This window comes from Orcinus orca, chromosome 15 (genome assembly GCF_937001465.1).
Source record: "Orcinus orca chromosome 15, mOrcOrc1.1, whole genome shotgun sequence".
Classification (NCBI taxonomy): Eukaryota; Metazoa; Chordata; class Mammalia; order Artiodactyla; family Delphinidae; genus Orcinus; species Orcinus orca.
The window spans coordinates 89,104,789-89,129,486 of record NC_064573.1 but is presented as its reverse complement, the minus strand read 5'-3'; the positions used below and the strand labels follow the sequence as shown (position 1 = coordinate 89,129,486).

The following is a 24,698-nucleotide window of genomic DNA, read 5'->3' as shown; positions in this document are numbered from 1 at the left end:
GGTCATCTGTCCTACCTCGGGGCGGTTTCCAGTGCGACCTCCCTGGGCCCCTGTAACTAACTGACCCCGTCCAAACACCACTGTCCTGCTCCTGGGCTCCTTTCCTGTTTCTAAAATGCTGCCTTGCTTCTCAAAGGTCAAGTGTAAAGGGTGGACACGCCACGGAAAAGCCAGGTCTGCAGACAGGACAGCAGGGTGGCCGCGCAAGCCCGAGGGTCCAGGGGCCCAGGGCCCGGCCGCGGGGCCTCACAGTGCCCGAGGCCAGACACGGTGCCGCCTCTGGCTTTTCTGGTCTCAGCCGTTAGCACAGCCCCTGGGTAACTTGTCTCAACTATTTCGCAGAATGGTGTGTGCCTGCTGCTTTTACTTACCGAGCTCACTGTCCTGGGTCAGGGCCTCTCACTGAGGCCCCTGGCGGGCAGACACCCTGCAAAACTGTCAGCCCAGGGCGCACAAAATACTGGGGAAAGAGCCTTCTGCCCAATCTGTCTCAGCAAGTTTGCGGCTGTTATGCTGCACAGGCTTCCTGCTTCCTTTAAAACACTCACAATTAGTACTCTGAAAAACCAGTAAAACACAATTTCATTTTGTAGGTATTTCCAAAATAGAAATGGATCGAATATCCCAATTAGTTGCACTGATTACAAAAATGTTCACAACCACTTCATAGAAATTGTACTTCCGTCTAAATAAATGGAGATTTGGGATGGACGTGTTGTATCTAAATATTTTAATCCACAAGCATAAAAGATTAATAGCCACAGGTAAACAAGGACTGAACTGTCAGCCAGACACTTTATTGAAACAGGGCCCCTCCTGGTCCGTCACTGCCCAGCCCCTCCCACGAGAGCAGCAGGTCGAGTCACCTCCCTCACCTGCTAAGGTGCCCCTCCTCTGTGTCGGAAAGGCCTAGCAACACACGTGAGTTCAGATCCAACAGTGTCAGGGCTGTGTGACTCGGGAGTGAGAAATGCGTTTTCAAAACAAGAACCAGATGAGGAAAATATTCAATCGATGAAAACTTAAGTGACAAAGAGTTCTAGGAAATGAAAAGAGTGTAAAAAGCAGCGAAATAAGTTACGAGTGGAAGAGCGCTGGTGCCCACCTCCTCCTGCCTGACGGGCTCTACTGACGGACAGCTCGCTGCGGCGTCTGCCGCGGCCCCTGTGGGGACGGCATCTGGGGGCCTCGTCCAGTCCCTGAAACAGGCCTGCTCGTTCCTGTTCCTGAAACAGGCTCATCCTGGTGGACAAGAGTGAGGCAGAGACACTGCGAGAGACGAAGCTGATCTGACCTGAGTGCTTCCCTTCTGCATCCTGGGCCAGAAGCTCAGCGCTGCAGCACTGCTTCGTGGATCCTTCTCTCCAGCTGCTGCGCCCTGGAGCCCTGGCCCTGCGGCGTGGCCTGTGTGGGGGCAGGGGAGGAGCCCGCGGTCTCGGTGGCACCCACACCAGGCCGGCATGGGGCTGAGGAGGAGAGCGGGGCCTCGAGGTGGCCCTCAGGAGCGAGAGATCTTGTCAGGAGGCATGAATCCCGTGTCCCCGAGGGTCCTGAGCGCCACTCGGCCATCTGGCCGGACTACCAGGTGCGTAATGCTGCCGTTGTTGAGGGAAAGGCGGAGCCAGCCTTCTGGAGGGAACTGCAGCGCCCTGGAGGAGAGAGCACAGGCTGGGAAGGGGCCCACCCCAGATGACAAGGCCTCAGGGGACTTCCCTGGGGCTGGGGCCAACACCTGCAAGTCCCTCCCATTTTCAAATGGGGTTTCTCAGAGGAAGGAACTGTCGGGTGGATGCCAACCCATCAATCAAACAAGGGGAGGTGACAGCCCAGCCCCTCTGGGACGGGGGATCAACCCAACTCAAGGCTTGCATGTGAGTCACAAACACACTAGTTAACAAATGCATGCAACTGAATTGTTCTTCCAGTGTCACCAAAAGGGGACGGGGGCAGCCAGAAGGTGCGGCAGGGGCAATCCACAACCCCGGAGCATTTCCATGCGCTTAACGCTTCTTAGGCACAGTTGGTATCTGCTGAAGAGCCCAGCAGGACTATGGCCTCCGTCCGAGCCACCGGACCCCTTTGTGCCCCAGGACACTGGGGTGAACAAGCGGCACCCCTGTGGCTCGCCTTCAACTGGCACGCCCTCTGTCGAGAGTTTTGCCAACTTGAAGGATTAACTACCTACACGCTGATTTTTCAAGGCTCAGCGTCACCCTCACCGCTTTCAAAACTGCCCTAAGTTAGGGAGCAGAGCGCCCTCACGTGTCCTGGGGGCACAGGCCGCTCCCAGCCCTGACGTCTCCGGCCGGCCCTCAGCACTGGGGTCAGTGCTGTCCCGGGATATGGGAGGACGCGTGTTCACACAGACCCGAAGTCGCCCTGAGCGGCACACGGGCTGGGGCTGCCCCTGAAGCCCAGCCCCTCCTCCCAGCAGCTCTCAACCCGGCCGGGAACCTGGCGCCGCAGCCTGCTCCTCCGGCGCAGGGCTGCTCGCCCCGGGCCACGCGGGCGGCTTCTGAGGGCAAGCGAATGGGCCCTCGTGAGAAGGGGGACCCCCTCAGCTCCTGAAGCACCTGCGGAGCACCTTGAATGGCCCCGGGGGAGGCTGGGTCCCCACTTGCACTAAGTGGGATGTGGTCAAACACACTAGCACCCAGCTGGCCTTCCCAGGTCCAGGGCCCTCCGTGACTCTGCCTGGGGCTCAGCGCAGGCATCACTGTGAGGGCCCTGCACCTCTGGTGCCAGGACGAAGGGACCTGGTTGCCCCACGGAAACAGGAGCCCCGCAGGAGCAGCTGGAGCTGCCAGGGACTAAGGCGCTCACAGGTTATCACCCTGCACAAAACAGATCCGTGGGTCCTTCGTCACACACATTCCAATTAACAAACAAAGGGACATACGAAACCATTAAGCAAACACCACGCACAACCACGGGGGCAGGAGCCATCGACAGGTGCTGAAACCAGCTGGGGGACCTCAGGGAAACGGGCGCTCGCGTTGCCTCCTACAAAGTGGGACTTCGCGTTGGGAATAGCAGCGCACAGCGCCTAAACCAAGCGACCACGCCAGCATCGCCCGGGAAAGGCCGCCCACGGGGGCACCTCAGTCTGGTCTGTTCCCAGCAAAAACATGCAGTCGTGAGAAAGCCGTTCTACCAGACCACCGGCTGGGCCTGGCGGGCACCATCAGACAAGAGGGGGGGAGCCGCGCTGGGGGCACAGGCCGGCGGGGGAGGGGGGAGGCGGGGCCGTGATGGGGTGGGGCAAGGCGGGGGGCGGGGCGGGCGGCCGGCGGGGGAGGGGGAGGCGGGGCCGCGGGCGCCCCGTTGGGGCCTCACCTGCACACGATATAGCGGATGACGTTGGCGTGGCAGATGAAGATCTCGTAGCTGTCCTCCTGCTGCTTGGTGTCCGCCCGGTGGATGTAGTTCCGGAAGGCGGCCTCGATCCGCGCCCCGTCCTCATAATACTGCTGGGGGCAGAGGGAGGGATCGTCTGTATGGAGGCAGTGCGCCGGCCCGCCGCCAGGAGCCCAGGGGCCGCCAGGAGCCCAGGGGTGGAGTGGAGGCCGCTCCCGGGAAAGGCCGCCCGGGGGGAGTTTTTACCACAGCCTCCGGCTTCCAGTGAGACACGGGGGGGTCAGGCTCGATGGGGGCGCCTTCCCTCAGCAGGTCTGTGCTGACCTTGCAGACGCCTGCGGAGAGACACAGGACTCAGGGCCCCTTCAGGAGCAGCCGGCCCGGGGGGCGCCTGGCACTCACCTGGCAGGTGTTTGCTGATGATGTCAGTGGTCTCTATTGCACGGGTCATGGAGGAATGGACGATTTTATTAAACTTCAACCCCAAGCTTGCAAGTCGGAGACCGGTTAGTTCAGCCTGCTCACGACCTTGAAGGTGGAATACACTGGAGAATTACACGTCGCCGGAGTCCCTGTTTGTTTACTTCACAAATACTTCAGTCCTTACCAAGCACCACTAGGTTTGGGGGACAAGACGGGCAGCCCCTCCCGGGGCTCAGGCCTAAGGAAGGGGTCAGGCTTTCAACAGGTAAAATCAATGAGACAAACCAGCCACCTTCAGCCCCATAAGGAAGAAACATTGAAGACAACGGCCATGGTGGAGGCTGGCTGAAGTTTGGGTGGGGTCCTGTTTACTATTTCTGGGTCCCCCACACCATTCCTACTCAACTTTGTCCAAAGATTGGGTGTCAGTGCGCCAGTGACCACCTGCCGCTCAATCACCACCACCAGGTGTTAACACGTGAGGACGGACAGCCTCAGCACTGCTGCAGCCTCGGTGCAAATACAAATGCTTTTCCTCAAATGTAGAATCCAGTCGAAACGCCCTTGGAAAGTCAGTCTCAGCTGGATGCACGATACCACAGATGCAGCTTTACTTCCACCCGGGCCTGAGGACAGGCCAGCAAGCCCCTTCACACAAGTGGGTGCTATCTCATTCAACAGAGAGATTTTTTTAAATGTAAACTCTATCTCCAACCTCCCTGCCGTTTCCTGGCTAGGAATTTCTCCTACAGACACATGAGCACAAAGACCGAGGCGGTCCCGCCCGGCGGGGGCGGCTGAGACCCGCCACCGTTTATGAGGAAGGCTCTCCAGCAACGAGGTCAAGCCAGAAGGAGCACCGGGCGGGGCGCCTCCGAGAGCCTCGGGCCTGCGGGCAGGATCCACCTTAACGAGGACGTTTTCAAAGCCTGTGTCAGATTTGGCTGATTATTACTAATAATGACAAGGCTCGCATCTGGGTCGAGAACACCCGACACAGGTCCAAAGAGGCCCAGCGCCCCAAGGGCACCTTCAAGGAGGCCCAGCCACGTACCCAGGGGCGTCAGCGTGCGGTCCTTCTCCAGGGAGGCGTCCACGTGGTACTGCGAATGCCTGATGAGGAAGATGTGCCGTGTGGCCTTGGCCTTGTAGTGGTCCAGCCTGGACGCCAGCTCTTCTTCTCCGGGCTCCAGGTTCCTCTTCCGCAGGTTGACCAGGGACAGTGGTTCTCTCCTGATGCAGAAATACGAGATGGTGTGTCCTGTGCCCCTGCTCACAAGTCACCCCCAGTCTTTCTGACAGAGGGGCTTCCTGGGTTGGTGAGGCACAGGGGAGGAGCCAGCGCCCCCCTTCTCTTGGCGCCAGGCCCGCCCTGGGTGGCTGGATGTGAACAGAACAGACAGGCGAAGCTATTGTGCTGCCCACGTCCTTGTGAGGAGACTGACAGTCACAGCAAGGGGACCAGGGACGCAGAGAGGAGGAAGGAGTGTCTGTGGAAGGGCAGGTGGGAAATGCCCACAGGGTGGCCTCACTGATGGGGACGCTGTGCTGCCCAACAGTAGCCACTGACCATGTGGCTACTTAAATTCAAAATCATGAAAATTAAATACAATTAAAACTCCATTTCCTCAATCACACTAAACACATTTTCAATGCTTAGTAGCACATGGGATAGTAGGCATCACATCGGACAGTGAGGAAAATGCTCCCGTTACCACGGAAACCCCCTGGATGGCCCTGCTGGAATGCTGGGAGGGAGCTGCAGCAGAAAAGATGCTGAGACACCAGCAAGTCTGGTGAAGACAGGCACTCTGACGGCTCATTGGCCTCAAGCTAACAGAAATTACATGCCTGTGAGACCGGCAGAGCTGGGAAAAGAATGTACTCAGCTGAGGCAGTGCTGGAAGAATAAGTTTTGAGGGGAATAATGGTGAATTCACGGGTTCTGCTTGGGCCGTGCGAACCTGGGGAACCTGGGGTGCCTGTAACATGGCCAGGCCGAGATGCCACACTGGCGGTCACGTGGGAGCTGGGGCTGAGCCAGAGAAGACATCTGGGACCTACAGGCACAGATGCAGGAAGCCTGGCTCCTCAGAAAGAGGCTGGAGATTTCACTGGATGAGGCCCTGGAACTTTCTAGCATGGACACCACCCCCCTCACCCCCCCATAAATCTAGACTTGGCAAGTAAATACAGCAATGTTGGCCTCATACAAGGCTGGAGTCCGGCTCTACCTCAAGTCAGTCCTTTAACCTGAGTGACTCTGTTTCCTTAAAAAGGCCCAAGAAATTCACAAGATTGTACTGATGTTTGAAAAAGAGAATATGACCCCAGTCTTATCCCAATTGAGGAACATTCTATAAAATCCCTGATCAGCCCTGCTCAAAACTGTCAAGGTCATCAAAACAAGTCAAGTCTGAGAAACCGTCAAAGCCTGACTGTCCTGTGGGATCCGGGAAGACACAACGGACAACATGTAAAAACTGAGGAAATTTCAATAACGTACGAACGTCAGTTAAAAATATCGTATCTATACTGGTTCACTGATTGTGACAAGTGTCCCATATTAGTGTGAGGTGTTAACAACAGAGGGAATTAAGTGTGGAGTATACAGGTACTCTATCATCTTTTTCTGTAAATACAAGATGATTCTAAGATAAGTTTACTTTTCAAAAATTAAAGGTTAAAAAGAATACCTATTTAGTTCCCGATACAACTAGGCCAGCAATAAATATTGGATCTGTGCCCCACACTCAAGAGTGTCAAGGAGTGAAGAGCTGGGACTGGGTAAACCATCCCACAACCCAGAGCAGGGCTGTCCAATAGAAACAGAACACCGGCAACATACGTAATTTAAAATTTCCAAGTGGCCACATTTACAAAGCAGGAAGAAACTGGTGAAATTTCAGTAACTCACTTTATTTACTCCAGCATACCAAAACTACTATCGTTTCAATACAGTATTTTAAGATCTGCACTGCTCTGGTTTTTAAATTTAATTAACGTTAAGTAAGACTAAAAATTGCTTCCTGATCACAGGAGCCACACTCAAAGGGCTCAATAAGAACACTGACAGCGCGCGGCCAGGTGGGACCGGGACCCCTGGACCTCACGTTCCTGCTCAAGATGGCTGCTGGTCCTGTCCCCGCGAGACCGCCTCGCCGTCTCAGCTGTATCGCAAATATGGGACCAACGTGCCGTCACCCAATCTGAGGATTCAGAAGTTGGGAAACGGAAACAAGGACAAGAGCCCTACAAAGGTCCAAGCCCTCCGTCTAGGACTGAAAACGACCACTTTGGGCTTCCCTGTGCGCCAGGCACTGTCCCTGGCATCACGGTGCTCCTTCCTCAGAACGACTCCCTGGGCAGACGAGGAAACTGGCGCTCAGAAGAGGGGTCGAAGGACGGCCCACGTCCACAGCCACCCTTGTGGCCAGAACCGAAAGAGAAACCCGCACGCAAGCCTGCCCCGCCCGCCCCTCCGCGGAACCGACCACACCGACCGGCCGGGACGGCCGGGGCCCGGGAAGGCTCCCGCCGCCGGCCCCGCACCTGTCCCAGTTGGGGTCCCAGACGCCGGGCCCGGGGCGCGCGGCCCCCGCCCACGCCGGCGGCTCGACCACGCGCGGCTCCGCGTCCCCGCCCGCGCGGGGCTTCCCCACTGCCACCGCCGAGAAGAGCACCGCGGCCGAGCCCCCAGCCAGGCCGCAGGCCGCCAGCTGCAGCGCCTGCCGGAACGCCATGCCGGCCCGTCCCACGCGGGGCCGCGTCGACTCCGCGCAGGCGCCTTCGGGCGCGGACGGCGCGCCGCAAGGGACAGGCTTCGGCGGGCGCGCGCTTCCGGCCGCCGGGCTGCGCGGGAGTCGCCGGGATGGCCCTGCCTGCCGCGGGCGACTTCCGGGAACGAAGGCGGAGCCCGGTGGTAGGCGGTGGTTCTGAGACCCTTCCCTCGACCCGCTGCGGGGGGCCCGGGGCGGGAGTCGTTCCTGCCTTCGAGCAGCTAGTGCTTACGCGGCGCCCCCGGGGAGCCGCTTGGGCGGGGGCGCAACGGGAGGACCGAAGCCGGCGCCGAGCGGCTGGGCCGAGTCAAATGCGGGAAGAGCCCATGGGGAACCCGTGCCCCGCAGATGACTTGGGGTTCTGGTTTAAGTGAACTGGGAAACTCCCGCAGGGTTTGCTGGTTGCCTTGTTTTTACTGTGGCAAAATACACATAACGCAAAATTTACCATCGTAACCGTCTTTTAGGTGTACAGCTCAGGGGCATTAAGGACATTCTCTTTGTTGTGCAAGTATCACCACCATCCCTCTCCAGAACTTTCTCATCTTCCCAAACTAAAATTCTGTCCCCGTTAAACACTTAACTCCCCATCCCCTTCCCTCAGCCCCTGGCACCCACCACCCTACTTCCTGTCTCTATGAATTTGCTCCAGGGACCCCAAAGAAGTAGAGTCAGACAGTATTGTCCTTTGCGGACTGGATTATGTCACTTAATGTCCTCAAGGTTCATCTGAGTCGTAGCATGTGTCAGAATGTCCTTCCGTTTTTTTAAGGATGAATAATATTCCATTGTATGGATGGACGACATTTTGTTTATGCATTCATCCATCAATGGACATTTGGGTTGTTTCCCAGTTTTAGCTACTATTGTGAATAACACTGCTGTGAACATGGGTGTGCAATATCTCTTCAAGTCCCTGCTTTCTGTTCTCTTGGGTGTATACACAGAAGTGGAATTGCTGGATCATCTTGACAGACTTTTAAATGGGGAAGTGATACGATCTGATTTACATTTTTAAGTCACTCTGGATTTTGAAGAATAAATGTATTCCACAGAAATACCCAGACCTCTGCTTAAGCATGGTGTCTTGAACCCATATATTTATGTCTCCTTCTTCCAGAAGGTCGCTTATTAAAATGATAGCAAAAAAATTTAAAAAGACAAATCTACAAGGACATACTTGAGTCCACAGAAGAAACAAAGCCAAGAGATCAGCTGACAAAATTTTGGAAGCTGTAAATCAGATTGTTATTGATCTGAGGAGATGGAATATCTGTCGCCTGCACTGAGGGAAGCCAAGAAGCAAGTTCATCTATTCCGGTGAGTCTGGCAGAGCCTGGCCAGTTACAGTTACTAGCCCCACCTCTGAGCTCTGAGGACACAGCAGGACTGACTGAAAACCTGAGAGGTTGCACTCTTCATCCCCTCCATCACCAGTGTATTCAGGTGACTACCTCACCTCCAACATGGCAGAAGACTAGAGAACTTTCATTACAGAGGATCTGAACCAGAAGGCCTCTGGATCTGAGAACACCTGACAGGTGAGACTGGGCTGCAGTAATAAAGATGAAATTATATGAAGTTCACATACTAATAGTAGGACTCTAACCCCTTTTCTCCAGTTAGCCACAAGAATGTTGGCCACTGTGCTTATACCATGCTCCCCTACAGCCACCACTCTCCCTGCCCCACCCCCCAACCCTGGGCAAGAAATGAAAAGATTCCTCTCTGGGTAAACTGACCAGCCCAGGAGAAAATACCTCAGTTATTGAAAATGGGTGGTCCCCAACAAAACTGGGTCCCAGGCTTCCCTGGTGGCGCAATGGTTAAGAATCCGCCTGCCAATGCAGGGGACACGGGTTCAAGCCCTGATCCAGGAAGATCCCACATGCCGTGGAGCAACTAAGCCCGTGCGCCACAACTACTGAGTCTGTGCTCTAGAGCCCACTAGCCACAACTACTGAAGCCTGCACGCCTAGAGCCCGTGCTCCGCAACAAGAGAAGCCACTGCAATGAGAAGCCCGCGCACCGCAAAGAAGACCCAACGCAGTCAAAAATAAATTAATTAATTTTAAAAAAAGAAAAAAAAGATCAACATGGACTTCCCTGGCGGTCCAGTGGTTAAGACTTTGACTTTCAGCGACTTCCCTGGTGGCACAGTGGTTAAGACTCTGCACTCCCAATGCAGGGGGCCCGGGTTTGATCCCTGGTCAGGGAACTAGATCCCCCATGCTGTAACTAAGGAGCCGGCAAGCTGCAACTAAGACCCGGCACGCTGCAACTAAGACCCAGCACAACAATGACGACAACAACAAAAACTTCGTCTTCCAGTGCAGGGGGTGTGGTTTTGATCCCTGGTCAGGGAGCTATGCCTCTCAGCCAAAAAACCAAAACATAAAACAGAAGCAATATTGTAACATATTCAATAAAGACTTTAAAAATGCTCCACTTCAAAAAAAAATCTTAAAAAAAAAAGAGAAAGAAAAGGATCGATAGACATTTCAGGAAATCCCGATAGGGTAACACAAAGATCAAACAGGGGAAAAACAAAAAGCAAAAAACCCTGAGAAAATAGAAGCAGCACGCGAGACAGAAAAAAATTCAAAAAATATATAATTAGGATCCCAAGAGATATTGTATCCATGAAATAAGGATGGGAGGCAATCAGGAAGCAATGTTCTAAGAATGAAAAAGCACGGAGGGAGGGCTAAAGTAAATGACCAACGGGAAAGCAGACCCCGCTGCTGAAAGGGTGGCATACAGGGCCGCTCAGCAGGTCAGGGCAAGCCCTGGTCTAGAGGGGCCCGCGTCCTATGGGGCCAGGTAGCCAAGCAGTAGTACTGTGATATATGTTACCACAATTTCTTAAACGTTTTAAAAAATCTGAGGGCAGCCCTCTGATCACCCATTTCTTTCAAAGCAACAGCAATTATTCTGAGAAATTAAAATCACCACTGAAAAAACTACGTTATAGTTTATTGTGATCCTAATTCAATCCAAGGTGAGAGGTGAAATCATCTCTACTGTATTTTAAGTTTCTTAGGGGAGCACCACCTGAGGACAGGGACCACCTTTTTAAAAACGGATTCTGACATTCAGAGATTTCTGTTTCTCCATCCGTCATTTTAGGGTCATCTTGAATCACATGATCTAGAGGCAGGCTGGGTTGTTCCTGCTCTCTCACCCGCACCCCCCTCCCCCCACATCATCAGTGTGTCTGAGGACCTCTCCCGGTCATCTTCACTTCCGCAGAGAGGCCAGGTAGGTGTGCCAGAACAGAGCTGCCAAGTCGGCACAGAGCACCTGGAACTGCCGGAGAGAACACGGGCTGCAGCAAGAGCAGGGCCCTGGGCACACTCATCAGGCACCCACCCCCCAGGACAGAGCTCAGTCGCGGGTCAGTCACGCACCCACTGCCGTACCTGCTGAGCCTTTACTGCGTACAAGGCACTGTGATGGGGCCCAGCAGAGAGGGGTGAGGACAGTCCCTGCCTGATGGTGTTTACGGGACAGCAGGGAAAATACTCCTTCACTGAGCACTTCGGCTCCTGGCTCAGCCTCTCACCCCAGGACCAGTCATGCAGGTGGCCTCACCCGGCTCCTCCCTGACAACTCCACGACCTGCTCTTCACCCTAACCCATCCTATGCCACTACCCTGCTTCTATGATCTGACAGGCATACTCCCACCTGAAATCACCTGTAGTCAATTACTGGGTCTCCCAGGCACATAAGCTCCATGAAAGTAGCAGTCTGGTCTATCTCATTAGTCACTGTAGCCCCAGAGTCTAGAGCAGCAGGGCATACAGCAGGTGCTCAATACATATGTGTTGAATAAACTCCCTGCCCCTTAAGCACGCGCCGGCAACCACCTTTTAGGAAGGTCTCTAACCCCAGGCTTGCAGCACTGTCCCTACACTAGTCAGAAGGACTCCATTTTCCAGCCTCTCTACTTTCCCTGCCATAGACCCTTCCACGTCCTCAGCCGGTCTGTCTTCTCATGTCTTTACTTCATCTTCTATATGCCTTAGAACCACAGTGCATAGCCCTGGTTTCCTTCCCTTCTTGTTCCTCAGATGCACTCCCTGGAAAAACCTAGATCCTCCTGCCTTCTCACCTGCCTCAGGCCCCAGGCCCCTGCACGTAAGTCTTCAGCCTCTCCTGGCTCCCCCGTCTCCAATCAGCTTCCTCTCCTATCCTCCGCAGCACCAAGGTGACCACTTCTTTACTCCCCTCAAAATACCCATCCCCCCAAGCCTCCCCACCCCTCCCCCTCCCAGAGGGAAGACAAGGTGTGGCCGGGGTCCCCAGTGAACAGTGACCTCCTCTCTCTGCTGTGCTCACAGGGGAGGCGAGCCTTCCACCTGAAGTGCCTCTCTGCTTACGCCGCAGTCCCACGCCCACCCCCGGCACTGGGGCAGCCTGGGGTGCCACCTGCATGCAGCGTGGCCACTCTTCTCCTGGCTGCAAAACCTTCTCCTCCCCTGGCCCACGGCTAACTGCCATTTTCCCCTCCGCTTCCCAACAGTCCGAGAGACTTTTTGAGACTTGTAGTTTATCTTCTACCTCCCCACCCACTCATCAGTTCTCAGCCATCTGGCTTCAGCCCCATCGAGCCACTGAAGCTGCTCTTGGGAAGGCCATTTTTAAAGCCAATGGAAACATTCCGATTTTTATTTTGATTTAACTTCCTGCAGCATCAGCTATTGCTGTCCATCGCTGCCTCTGGTTTTCTGCTACCCCTTGGGGGGTGTGTGTGTGATTACCAAGCCCGTCCCCTCCCTCTTCCCACCCTTGCAAGGTACCTCTTTCCCAAGGGGGCTCCTGCCCCAGGTCTCTTTCTCTCCTCTCCCTAAAGCAGGATGGAAATCAGCCTGTATGAGCTAGTTTCAGGTAGGTTACTTAAATGGTGTGCAGAAAAGGGTTAACACAGCAGGCCTGAGGCCTGGGAATCCCTGGAAAGGCCTGTTTGAGAGGCTGGTGCTCGGCTGGTGTCTGGGAACTTGGATTTCATGTGGGGTTCCTGCCTTTCCTCCCGGGGTGTAGGGAACTCTGGTGCAGGGGGCAGTGCCCATGTGTCCAGCCCCCATTAAACCCTGGGCAGAAACGCCACGTGCCTGCGTTTTGCGGGTGGGTGAGGGCTTGCTCTGTGTGGTCCTCAGGGGAGGGAGGGAGGGAGCACAGGATGCCAGCAATGGATTCCCAGGATCCAGCTGTGCATCCTGGCTGCGTGGCCCTCATAAACTTAGGCTGTGAGCCCGTCCACCCGGCAGTGGTCTTGGGACCCAGACACAGATGGGCTGTACTGCGTGTGGAGGCAGTGGACACCGGCAGGCCCTTCAGCAAACCGGAGGGCGGCCTCACCGCAGCCTGCCTGCGGCCTGCGGTCCCGCTTGCAGAGGTTCCCCACCCAGACGCTCCGACCCTCAGCTCAGAGCCCCTTGCCCCGCCCCGCTGTGGCCCTGACGTCCCTGCAGGGGAGGCTGCCCTCCCGCAGCTTCGTGGGTGCGGGCTGCAATCCAGCCCTAGAAAGCCGAGCGCTGCCCGGGAGGAAAGGGCGCAGCGTGGACGCCGCTTGGGAGGCCCCTCCTTCTATGTCACTTTGCCTGCCAGAATCCAGACCGGTAACGATTCCGGGCGAAGAGGAAAGCCCCAGGAGGAATCCGGAACTTGGGGTGACCCTGAGGCTCGAGAAAAAGACGGCTGGCGGGGGTGGGCTTTGGGGGAGCTCGAAGCCCCTCTCTGGCCCCGCGGTGCCGGGCTGGCCTTACTTGCAAAGGGACTTAGTTGACGTTAATAAACTGCACTGGAGTCCAGACTCGCCAGTTCATCTGCAGCGCCGGCCAGAATCCTCTCTTCATCTTCGCAGTGAAGGCGGCCGCGTCCTTCCCCTGGAGAGTGGGGAACGCAGGGGGAAACGCAGACCGTGAGCAATACCGGGGCCCCAAAGCCTGACACAGTGATTTCTTTAAAACTGCAGTGTGTTCCATTTATATGGACACAGCACACACGTGTGCTTGAGCAGCGGTGCAGCAAGGAGCTAACAATCCAGCAGGAAAATCACCAGAACAGCGCTCACACTGTGCGCGACCTTCGCCCAATGACCCCTGAGAGCTGAGCTGACGATGTGATTCACGCTGCTGGTCTGGGCACCAGAACTGCTCTGCTGATGGCTCAGCTGTCAATTCTTTCCAAAATAATCTCCAAAGCTGATGCATTTCCAATCGAAAGTTGTCAGGAGCTTTTAAAAAATGGACCCCAGTAAATTGATTCTAATTGTCATCTGGAAGGATAAATGCATAAGAATAGCCATCTTGAAAAAGAATAAGAAAGGAAGGCTTACCTTACTAGAAATTTTTTAAAATGCTGTAAAATTATGGCAATTAAAAAGTCTAGTAGCAACAGCCCAAAACAAACCAAATCATGGAAATGTGGAAATGAATAGAATCCAGCAAAGAACAAAGAGCCCAGATAATGGCCTGTACACATGGGAATGAGAATATGATAAAGTTAACATTTTCCTATACTGGGGACTGTTCAATAAATGGTAACGAGACAGTTTGCTATCTAAGTGGAAAAAACTAAGACTGAAGTATACCTCTCACTATATTAAAAACAAACACATAATACTAGAGGAAAGTATAGGAGAATATTTCTATTATCTTTTTGGCCTATCAAAATGTACAAAAAAAAATCACAAGAGTAGAAGAAGAAAATATAGGAGAATATTTCCATTATCTTCCTTTAAGGAAGCCTCCAAAGGAAAAGAATGACAGATTTGAATGCATGAATTTTTTAAACTCCTGTATGGAGAAAGCCACCATAACACCCTTTATTTATATAACTTATGCAAACAATTTAACTTTATATGAAGTTAAAAGACAAACACCTGGGACTTCCTGGTGGCACAGCGGTTAAGAATCCGCCTGCCAATGCAGGGGACACGGGTTCAAGCCCTGGCCCGGGAAGATCGCACATGCTGCGGAGCAACTAAGCCCGTGCGCCACAACTACTGAGCCTCCGCTCTAGAGCACGCGAGCCACAACTACTGAAGCCCACGTGCCTAGAGCCCGTGCTCCGCAACAAGAGAAGCCCCTGCAATGAGAAGCCCACGCACCGCAACGAAGAGTAGCCCCGCTCGCCGCAACTAGAGAAAGCCTGCGCGCAGCAATGAAGACCCAACGCAGCCAAAAGTAAATAAATTAATTAAAATAAAAAAGTGTAGGGAAACAAACTTCACACAGAGGGAAAAGCCACAAGGGTTAGGAGCTCTCAAGAGTCACAAAACCTGTGTCTGAATCCTGACTCACGGACTCGTTACACGACCTCAGGCCAGTGTTTACCCTGCAAATAACTGAAGGCCTCAGCTTCCTCAACCGTCAGGTGGGGTTGATGTGAGGCTCAAAGACCTGACGCACTGGATGCAGAGCTTGGAACAAGGCAAGTGCTCAATAAATGTCTGCTGATGCTATTATTCTGCACCACTGCAGGGAGGACAGAAAACGACAGCCTTTTTGGGACAACAATTCTAGGAATTAACCAAGCAGGAATCCTTACACAAAAGGGACAGGCATACGGTGGGTGGAACGGTCTGCAGTCTGTAACACAACGTCTGCATCACAGAATGCTGGATGCAGAAGCACCTGTAGTGTGTGTGCCGTATGGATAGTGTGGTCCCACGTGTCTCATGATGTGGTGGGTACTTTATGCACTTTGGTAACATTTGCCATATACGTAGAGGCAAATGTTTTTGTTCTTTAATGGAAATATACTCCCTTCCTATTTGGAAGGAAAAAAAAGGGAGAAACTGCTGTGGTACCCTCACTCCTAATATGGGCACCCTCTACTTTCTCCTACCTCTGATTTCCCAAGGACTTCCCAAATATTTCTTTTTACTATCAGGGATTTATTAGCAATCACAGTGAAGTTTAAACATCTTTTCTACTGCCCACCAGGGTCACTTTAGACAGCATGGGTGTTCTCCTTACTAATAAGAACTTGAGGTGAGGTTTCAAAATAAAACCCAAGTGAGAAGCATTCACCTGCTGTGACTGGTTGAACGAATTACTTTCAGGGCAGAACATGACACGTCTCAGGCATGGAGGTGGAGAGGGGATGGTGAGGGAGCCAGTTAGTGGAGTGAGGTTGGGCAAACACACCTCCCAGGTCTTCCGTTGTGATGTTAAGTCTACACTGGTAAGTTGCCTCTTCAGAGCACTTGTGATGTCCAGACCCTGAGTGACCACAGGCTTCTGCAAGGCCACTAAGGGGCTGGAACTTCCGTGCCATGGATCTCTCTGGCAGTCTGGTGAAGCCCATGGACCCACTTCTCAGAATCATGTTTTGTAATGTATAAAATAAAATATGTGGGACTACAAAGAAACCAATTATACTGAAGTACAGCTATCAAACTATTCAGAAAAAATTTTATGACAGACCAGTATATATGCTTCTTTACTAACACATTCAGTGCTGAGACTTGCCAGCAGGTGTAAGGAGTGATAAGCATCACTGATACTCTGGGCTATAACTGTGACAATGGACGTGTGACAGCCCACTCTCTGGGACGGCCACCGCAGGCCAACAGGTGCTGCTAATACGACTGTGCTTTGCTTCTGACGTTCACAGAGGACAATGTGAAACTTAAGTTTGAGTGTAAAGTTCACAGAGCCTCTGAATTCCAAGCACAGCATCCCTGTGCCAAAGAAGAGCTGGCCTGCGTGAGTGCTATATGGCAGAGACCAACCTCCAGGGAGTTCACGATGAGGAAGAACGATGACAGGAAGGCGGGTGCGAAGAGGAGGCGGCCCAGCAGCAGCCTCGTGACGCCTGCCGAGGGGGCCTCGGGAGGGATCCAGTCCCCACGAAGAGGTGGAAGGAGTGACCCAGCGGCCCTGTGAAAAAGAACCTGAGGCCCGCGGTGGGGCTGAGCTGGACACACCCATCCTGGGGCCAGCTTCACCCCCAAACCCCAGACCCTAAACCCTGAGTCCCTCAGCACTGACCACACAGGTCTGTGTGGCCCTTCTAGAAAATACGCTTTCTATGACTCCTCTCCAGGCATTCTTTTTTGCCTCTGACAGACCAGGCTCGTTCCTGACCCCAGCTGTCACATGGCTGGCTCCTTCTCAACACGTTGGCTTGGAGAGTTCCTTCCGACTGTCCTGAATAATGAACCCACCACCATCCCAGCCACTCTCTACTCCAGGCCCTGTTTCATTTTCTTCAGAGCACTGATCACTGACTGTCATGGTCTCATTTGCTTAGTTATATAGTGCCCTCTCTTCACCCCTAGAAGGTAAACGCCACAAGACAGGATCGCGTCTGTCTGTCCACTGCTGTGTCTGCAGTGCCTAGAACAGGGCCTGGCTCAGAGAAGGTGCTCGGTAAATAATGGGAGCATCCCTGGTGTCAGAACTTGTCATCAGTCTCTCTCGGATCATTGTCAGGGCTGAAACCTGGTGCTGTGCACTGGCTTGTCTGTATCAGGATTATTCATTGCAAAGAGCACAGAGCACTCAGGAGAGAACTGAACCCAGCCACCACGCCTACAGGGAAGACAGACCTGAGGCCCCACAGAGTCCAGAATCAAAAGATGGGCGAGGGCCCAGGGGCCTCCCAGCTCGGCAGTGAAGAGTCTTTAAACGAGCAGTTCTCCCGTCTTTCCCCACCCTTTCACAGAATGTTAAGTGGCCCAGGGCAGGGCTTCTCAGGAGGAAGAGAACGGAAGTCTTGAGGATGGAAGATTGTGATTGGATGACCTCCCAGGTGATTCTGATACACTCCCCCTCTCTGGGGGGATTAGGACTTTAAATATGTTATGGAAAAAGCTGAGATAACTCGAGTTAGCATGCTTACAAAATGTTATTTGTGAATTCTGAACTGAAAAAAATCACTCTTGTTGCAAAAGACTTCAAAATAATCCATCTATACAAACACTACTGTTCGCCAGAGAACTCAGGGTGGATTTAATAGGTAAAGCTTCTGAATCTCTGTGCTTCTGCAATTCAAAAAGTGGTTCAGAAACGACAATTTTCAGGATACGTACGTATTTCTCTTCTGGATGTTTATGCTATGAAAATAACAACAGAAACTAACTGGCCATATTCGAGTCTGTTTTCCTCTTTCAGGGTCTTTGGGTCTTGAAGTCTGATTTTAGGTTCAGGTGACCTATCTGCTCTCAGGTTTCTCAGCCCAATTACAATGGCCACCCTCACCCATGCAATTCAAAACAAAAACCAAATGAAACTATAAAATAAGTGAAGCTAATGTTATCCACCATTCTGACTTTCTCCCATGATGACTTCGATGCTTCTTAAAAAACTTTTTCTGAGGTAGATAATTCCAGGTTTTGATATCCTAGCTTTGTCACACTTAGCCTGCTACTGGGTAAACCAGCCCCTTTATGGAACTCACCTGTAAATGGCATATCTGAGAGGCCCTCTGACATCTAGCTTTTGAGAGCAGTCTTCTTTTTCCTGATTCTTCTCAATCAACTGGGCCAGGAAGTTCCCAAGTGCTGACAAAATGCCACTGTGGACAGAGAGGTATTCAGAAAACGTGCAGGAGGGCATCTGTTCTTGCACGTAATTAGCATGGCGGTTCTAAGAACATGCTGGGGATGGGTAGAGATGAACCCTTATCAGAGCAGCTGAAACGTGAGGTCCCTACATGAAAAGGTGGAGACGGCAGAATTTAATATACACACACAGGAGCACAGTAAGATTTCCATCTGGTGGGTGGTATCAGTGTCATATCCTGATTGTGATGTTATCCCATAATTTTGCAAAAGGTTACCATGTGTGGTTATAAAAGGGCAACAGGAGGGATCCTTATGATGAAACTTTTCTGTATTTTGACTATGGTGGTGGATACACAAACCTATACATGTGATAAAACTGCATGGAATTAAACACACAGTCACTCACGGACGAGTACAAGAAAAGCTGGGGGAATCTGAATATGACCTATGGGCTGTATCCATGCCAGTGTCCTTGTTGGGATACTGTACTACAGTTTTACAGAATGTTGCCAATGAGGAAAACTGGGAAAAGTATACAAGGGATCTCCCTGTATTATTTCTTACAACTGTATGTGAATCTACAATTATCACAATAAAATTTTCAAATAAAAAGGTGGAGACAGGCCCAGTTGCTCAAAGGCTTGGTCTACAGCTGCGTTCTGAGAAGCTCTCTAAGCTATAAAATCCAAAATTCTTAGAAGGGACAGTAAGGAGCCTCTTGATCTGGTCCTTGGCTACTTCTTTCTCATCGTCCCCCTTGCTCACTGTTCATGTTCTCCAGGGACACAGACCCACCTTCCACTCCACCATTACTAGCTAGCTCCTCCCTCAGGACCTCTGCACCCGCTGTTTAAATGTCACCTCCTCAGATAAAAACTGCCCTGACCACTTTATCTGTGTTATACATTTATCTGCTTTTTGTCTAGTTCTTTACTAGAATACAAGCTCCGTCAGGGTAGGAACTTACTTACCTTAATCACCGCTAATGCTCCCCACACAGGAAGCAGCTGTGCACAAGTATGAACGGCTAAATTAATAAAAGGGGACAAACTTATAAAGTCGACTAATTGAAAGTAATGAAGGGGGGATGTCTCACAAAAAGCTCAGTACTCCAAATCAAAGGGCCGACCTAACCGAGCACCGAGAGCGCTGTGTCGGCTTTCTCCCACATGCAAAGCTGCCAAAGAAAACAAGCCTTAACACCTCCCACCCCGTCCAGGCTTCCCGCGCACTTCCTAAAGGCGTTCACCTCAACCCATTCTAGTTCATTCTAGTGCTCAAAACAAGAGCAGGTACTAACAAGCCTGAAGGTAGCAGCGGACGCCGCGCAGGCTGGCGGGTGACAGACTTCTCCCCCGGGGCCCCATTCACCCCGGACGGCCGTCACCTCCGGGGCAGAGGGGCTGAAGGCCCCGAGGTCTGCAGGGTCCTTCGGCTCGTGCACTCCTTTAGTCTGGTCCCTGGGTCCACATTTTAGGGTGTCTAAGAGTTACGGTTCGGAACCGAATATACAGTACGGCACGTGCTGAGCTTTCTGGTTAATTTAAGGCCTCTGGAGGGTCGTTTTGACGCACCAGATTTTGCCTTTCACGCTCAAACCCCCACGTTGGATGCACCTATGGGGCTGCGTCACCGGGCCGTCCGAGCTCCGGCCCCCCGCCCAGGCCCGTCCCCTCCGCCGCCGCTCCGCGCCGACCTGGTGGTCGCCTTGGTGAGCACCGGGTAGAGCCGCAGGAGGCGCAGGTACTGGGCGAGCGCCCGCCGCGGGAATGCCCCGACGTCGGCCTCGGCCCTTAGCTTCGATACCGCCGGCGCCATCGCCTTCCCGGCGCAGCGCGGGCCGGGGACACCGACCCCACTGGGCTCCGGGTGCGGGGCAAGGGGCTGGGACGGCCGGACATTTCCCGCCCCACCGCGAGCCGCAGGGGCCGCCGGGACACACCGCGCACTTTTCCGGGAGTTCCTAACGGGCCACCTCCGCCTCGGGCGCCGGTGGCGATTGGAGCTCGGCGGGGCGGGGCGCATCGAACCTTCTGATTGGGCGATGGTGTGCTTCCGGTCTCTCGCGAGAGTTGGTGGGAGCGCGCCAAATTTTTACGGGGAAGCTGCGGCGGAGGAGTTGGCGCCAGCTCGAAGCTATGGTTCTGAGGAACAGCGGGCGGCGGCGCGCGGAGCCGGGCTCGGACGGCGAGGCCAGCCGGTGAGGGGGGGCCCGGCCTCCCGGGCGGGGGGCGGGCGGCACGGGAGCGCCCCCTCCTCAGCGCGCGGGGCTTCCGCGAGCAGCGGCGAGAGCGCCTGGGGCGCTCCCCACGGCCGCCCGACGTGGGCTCCGGATTAAGAGTCAGGCGTCTCTCCGCCGCCGCCCCTCGTCCCGGTGGTGCCGCCTTGTCGGCGCCGTGTCCGGGGCCCTCGGCGAGCGGCCTGGCGGCGGCTCAGCGGGGACTCTGCGTCTCTGGGACGGGGCCGTGGGGAGGGACGCGCCGGAGCGGGGCTCGTGCGGGGCTGCGCTGCGGGTGCGTTCTCCTCGGGGGAGAAGCCCGGGGCCACGGCAGGAGCGCGCCGAGGCGGTGTAGCCTAACCTGGGGTCGGCGCCCAAGCCCCGGGCGCGCGCTGTGGTCGGCGCGTTGTGTGCTCGAGTCGCGGCGGTGGAGGCGCGCAGCGTCGGCCTCCCGGTCCCGCCCGCTGCCTGGCGCGGGCCCGGCGGCCCTGAGCGCGGTGTGGCGCCGCTGCCGAATAGGAAGAGCCGCTGTGGACTTTGGGCGCAGCGCTCGGACAGTGTCGGTCCTGTCGTAAGCGGTCAGTAACGGTGGTTGTCTTTGTTACGGTTGCCTCCGTCGTTCGGGTTTTGTACTATCACGGGGTTAAAAGTGAGTTATGCGGCTCCTGAGAAAAGTTTTGAGAGGCGGTGTGGTCCAAGTGAGCAGTTTTCGAGTCCACTTAATCCAACACTTGATGCAAAGATAGAACCCAGGGTATTTGGAGGAACGTATTACTAGTACAGAGCGCCGCACGCCCGGGAGCAATTCTCCGTAAGTAGCACTTCATTCAGTCTTGACTGGGTAAAGATCTGGGCCTCAGACTGAAGTTACCTGTGTTCTCTAGCAGGGCCTGGAATACAGTTTTTCTGCGGTTTTGATTGAAGGTGGATCCAGAGATTTTAAAGCCATACCGTGCGGTGGTGTGTTGGTTTCCCATTGCTGCTGTAACAGACGACCACTTAGTGGCTTGCACTGTACCAGTGTATTCTCAGGTCAGAAGTTCTAAAACTCAAGATGGGGCAGGGCTTCTTTCGTTCTGAAGGCTTGAGGGGAGAATCTGTTCTCTTGCCCTTTGTAGTTCGTAGAGGCTTCTTCCTCCACCTTCAAAAGCAACACTGTCGGATCTCCAGTCTCTCGCTCTGATTTCTGGCTCCCTCGCGTAAGGACCCTTTATGATTGCAGTGGGCCCATCCAGGTGATCCCCATCTCAAATTCCTGAACGTAATCACACCTGCAGACTCCCTTTTGTCATGTAGGATAACACAGGTTCCTTGCATTAGGACATAGACGTCTGAGGGGGGAGGGTTGTCAAGTATCCTGCCTACAACAGGTGGCTGTAATCTTTTGTGAAAAATAAGGATCCTAATCTTGAAATAGGTCATTCTGTTCTTCAAGTGGAGGTGATAGACCCAAGGACTACCTTCAGGCAAAGGAGTTTTTCTTAAACAACTCTCTGACCACTTTTGTTTATAAGTTAATAACTAGTGAAATGTGTTACAGTAATTAAAGACATGAATTCTGCACAGGCTTAGTTCAGATCTTTTTTTTTTCTTTTTAATCTGGTCTCTATTTTGTATACTTAGCTTTCTTAGACTGCTTCCTTTCTTGGATTGCACATACATATTTTTCTCTGCTCACTGGTTTATAAAGTAGCTCATTTATTTACATTAAGACAAAAAGGCAGGACTTCCCTGGTGGTGCAATGGTTAAGAATCCACCTGCCAACGCAGGGGACACGGGTTCAAGCCCTGGTCCGGGAAGATCCCACATGTCGCGGAGCAACTGAGCCTGTGCACCACAACTACTGAGCCTGTGCTCTAGAGCCCGTGAGCCACAACTACTGAGCCCTCGTGCCACAACTACTGAAGCCCACGCAGCTAGAGCCCATGCTCCACACAAGAGAAGCCACCGCAATGAGAAGCCCTTGCTTGCCGCAACTAGAGAAAGCAATGAAGCAATGAAGCACAGCAATGAAGACCCAATGCAACCAAAAATAAATAAAATTAAAAAAAGACAAAAAGGCAAGGGATATCGATTCTTAGCTGTACATTTTTGAGGAGTGCAGAATATAGTTGGCTTAGCTAATAAATAGGCCTTCTGCCAAAAATATATAGGGTCCAGAATCTCAGAACTGCAGTTTAAAGAAGAGACTAGCTTTTTTTTTTTTTTTTGGGCTGTGTTGGGTCTTTGTTGCTGCACGTGGGCTTTTCTAGTTGCAGAGAGCGGGGGCTACTCTTCGTTGCAGTGCACGGGCTTCTCATTGCGGTGGCTTCTTTTGTTGCGGAGCACGGGCTTTAGGCACGCGGGCTTCAGTAGTCGTGGCACGAGGGCTCAGTAGTTGTGGTGCACAAGCTTAATTGCTCCGCGGCACGTGGGATCTTCCCGGACGAGGGCTCGCACTGGTGTCCGCTGCCTTAGCAGGCCGATTCTTAACCACTGCTCCACCAGGGAAGCCCTAGCATTTGTGTTTTAAGTTGGGATGCTAATAAAATAATTGTTCTGTTTTGAAGATAGATAAGCCATAATCACTCTGGTCGATCTAGATGGGATCACACCTGTGGAGTTAAAGATTGTGAACAATTTGGGATCATCCCAGCCTCTGGAATCAGAACAGTTTTGGATAGTTCTGTTGGTGGAAAGTCTTCGTCAAGTACTTAATTTAAGGTTTATGATCAAATCTGTATGAAGAGTTATTTACAAAATCCTAACCAGAGAAAGGCTTGGGAAGTTTGAAGCAGATGTACTGAGCTGAGAAGTGATTTCCCTTCTCAGTTGAGATAGTTCCTCTCACACAGAACAATATTATATCCCCACTTTTATCCATATGTGGTTCTACTGACATCTAGACTCAGGCGTCCCAGAAGATACATCGTGTTTTTAAGGTACACTTTATTCTGCCACAACAGGTGAGTTTCTGTAACCCCAGTTTGCTCATATGTAGTTGGTAAACAGGAGAATATCAGTAACATGTGGAGATTATATTGGTTCATTTGCAATTTTCTCTAGGCAAGGGGGTTGGAATCCGCAGTAGGGAAGGAAAGAGCTCTTGGCTGGAGTGTTGCACAGACATGTGCACTGTTGGCTCTGTTTGAAGAAAATTTCATCTGAGCGCCTGCACCAGGGCCTCCCTCCCATCTCGGGTGGCAGGCTACACTTTTCTCCTGTGCTCAGCAGTCATAAACCAGGACCTCTCCTCTCATGTTGTGCATTTAAAACAAACAGCTCTTTAAAAACGTGGTTAATGACTTTGCTGTGTAGAAATTATAGCTACCTTACAATGTTTATAAACCAGGTAAAAGAGAAAACGGCCTAGCCTGGGTCACTGCTGTCTCTATACACTCAGGCACTGCAGACCTCCTTGTTGCACTTTGCTAGTGTGAAATGCGCTTTCCCAGATGTGCTGTAGCCACCTCAGTGTGTGTAGGAGTACTGTGCTTTATTTACATGTGCCTTGCACAGGGTAGTACCTGAAAAGTGTTCAATCAATATTTTTCCAACTCAAATTACACGACTTGAAAACACAGATGAATTAGTTCATTCAAGTTATTTCAAATAACTCTGACATTACAGAATTTTACCTTGTAGATGACAAAAAACAGATATTCCCCTCTGTTTCTATTGATCTTCAGTAAATATCACACATACTATATCAAGCACCCACTCAGCTACAAAAAATCCTATCCTCACATCATATGCATCATGTGATTTAATCATCACTGCTCCTTTTTGGTAGAACTAGACTCCCCTCCATTGGTCATTCATTTTTTCATACATAATACTGTGCTGCCAACTTGGCACTTTTCAAAGTGCTTTTACATTCATTGTCTCTAATGCTCATGAAAATCCTGTGTGGTAGATACCGTTAATTGCATTTTCCAAGAAACAAACTAAATTTGGGAACTAACATTTAAAAAATAAAGAAACAACTTTTTATTTTGAGATAGTGGTAGATTCTTATGCAGTTGTAAGAAATTACACAGAGATTCCTTAACCCAATTTCCCCCAGTGGTAACATCTGATGTAACTAGAGTGCAATGTCACAACCAGAAAATTGACATGATACAACCATGCATGTACACTTATTTATGTGTGTGTGTATTTAGTTTTGTGCACTTTGTGTATTCATGACCACCACCACCACAATCAAGACGCAGAACAGTTCTGTCCCAAGGATCCCTCGTGCTACCTTCTTATAGCCACAGCCACCTCCCTTCCCCCATTCGTGGCAGCTACTAATCTGTTCTCCATCTCTAACTGTTATTTTAAGAATGCTGTATAAGTGGAATAAAATATGCAATTTGGGGGAGTTGGCTTTTTTACTCAGCATAATTCCCTTGAGACCCATCCAGGTTATTGCATGT

At 52.4% G+C, this 24,698-nt stretch overlaps 3 protein-coding genes across 7 annotated transcripts in view; 1 reads left to right on the top strand and 2 right to left on the bottom strand.

The window, feature by feature from the left end:
• Positions 1-713: 713 nt before the first annotated feature.
• On the bottom strand, positions 714-10,376 carry PGAM5 (PGAM family member 5, mitochondrial serine/threonine protein phosphatase). Of its 3 annotated transcripts, none has more exons than XM_004276621.4 (6): positions 7,333-10,376; positions 4,835-5,013; positions 3,760-3,885; positions 3,604-3,692; positions 3,337-3,470; positions 714-1,649 (listed from the first exon to the last, which is right to left on the bottom strand). In XM_004276621.4, exons 1-6 carry the CDS (start codon positions 7,521-7,523, stop codon positions 1,499-1,501), a joined length of 870 nt encoding a protein of 289 aa, XP_004276669.1. In that variant the 5' UTR covers positions 7,524-10,376; the 3' UTR covers positions 714-1,498. The 3 variants fall into 3 exon arrangements, with proteins under 3 accessions (XP_004276669.1, XP_012390990.1, XP_049554519.1); XM_012535536.3 differs by having other exon boundaries at positions 3,337-3,467; XM_049698562.1 differs by lacking the exon at positions 7,333-10,376 and adding an exon at positions 5,745-6,939.
• A 1,839-nt stretch (positions 10,377-12,215) lies between these two features.
• On the bottom strand, positions 12,216-20,020 carry PXMP2 (peroxisomal membrane protein 2). Its single transcript, XM_004276770.4, is given in 5 exon segments — positions 12,216-13,448; positions 16,304-16,419; positions 16,422-16,465; positions 17,974-18,090; positions 19,776-20,020. Coding segments are annotated over 5 exon segments (507 nt in total). The 5' UTR covers positions 19,898-20,020; the 3' UTR covers positions 12,216-13,340.
• A 108-nt stretch (positions 20,021-20,128) lies between these two features.
• Positions 20,129-24,698, top strand: part of POLE (DNA polymerase epsilon, catalytic subunit) — a 56,308-nt gene continuing 51,738 nt past the window's right edge. Inside the window, exon 1 of one of the 3 annotated variants that reach the window (XM_033440621.2) lies at positions 20,129-20,279. In XM_033440621.2, the coding sequence (XP_033296512.1) occupies positions 20,218-20,279 (62 nt within the window). In that variant the 5' untranslated portion in view covers positions 20,129-20,217. Of the gene's footprint in view, positions 20,280-20,905; positions 21,109-24,698 lie in introns of those variants that run through there. The other 2 variants (XM_004276622.3, XM_033440618.2) reach the window with 2 other exon arrangements.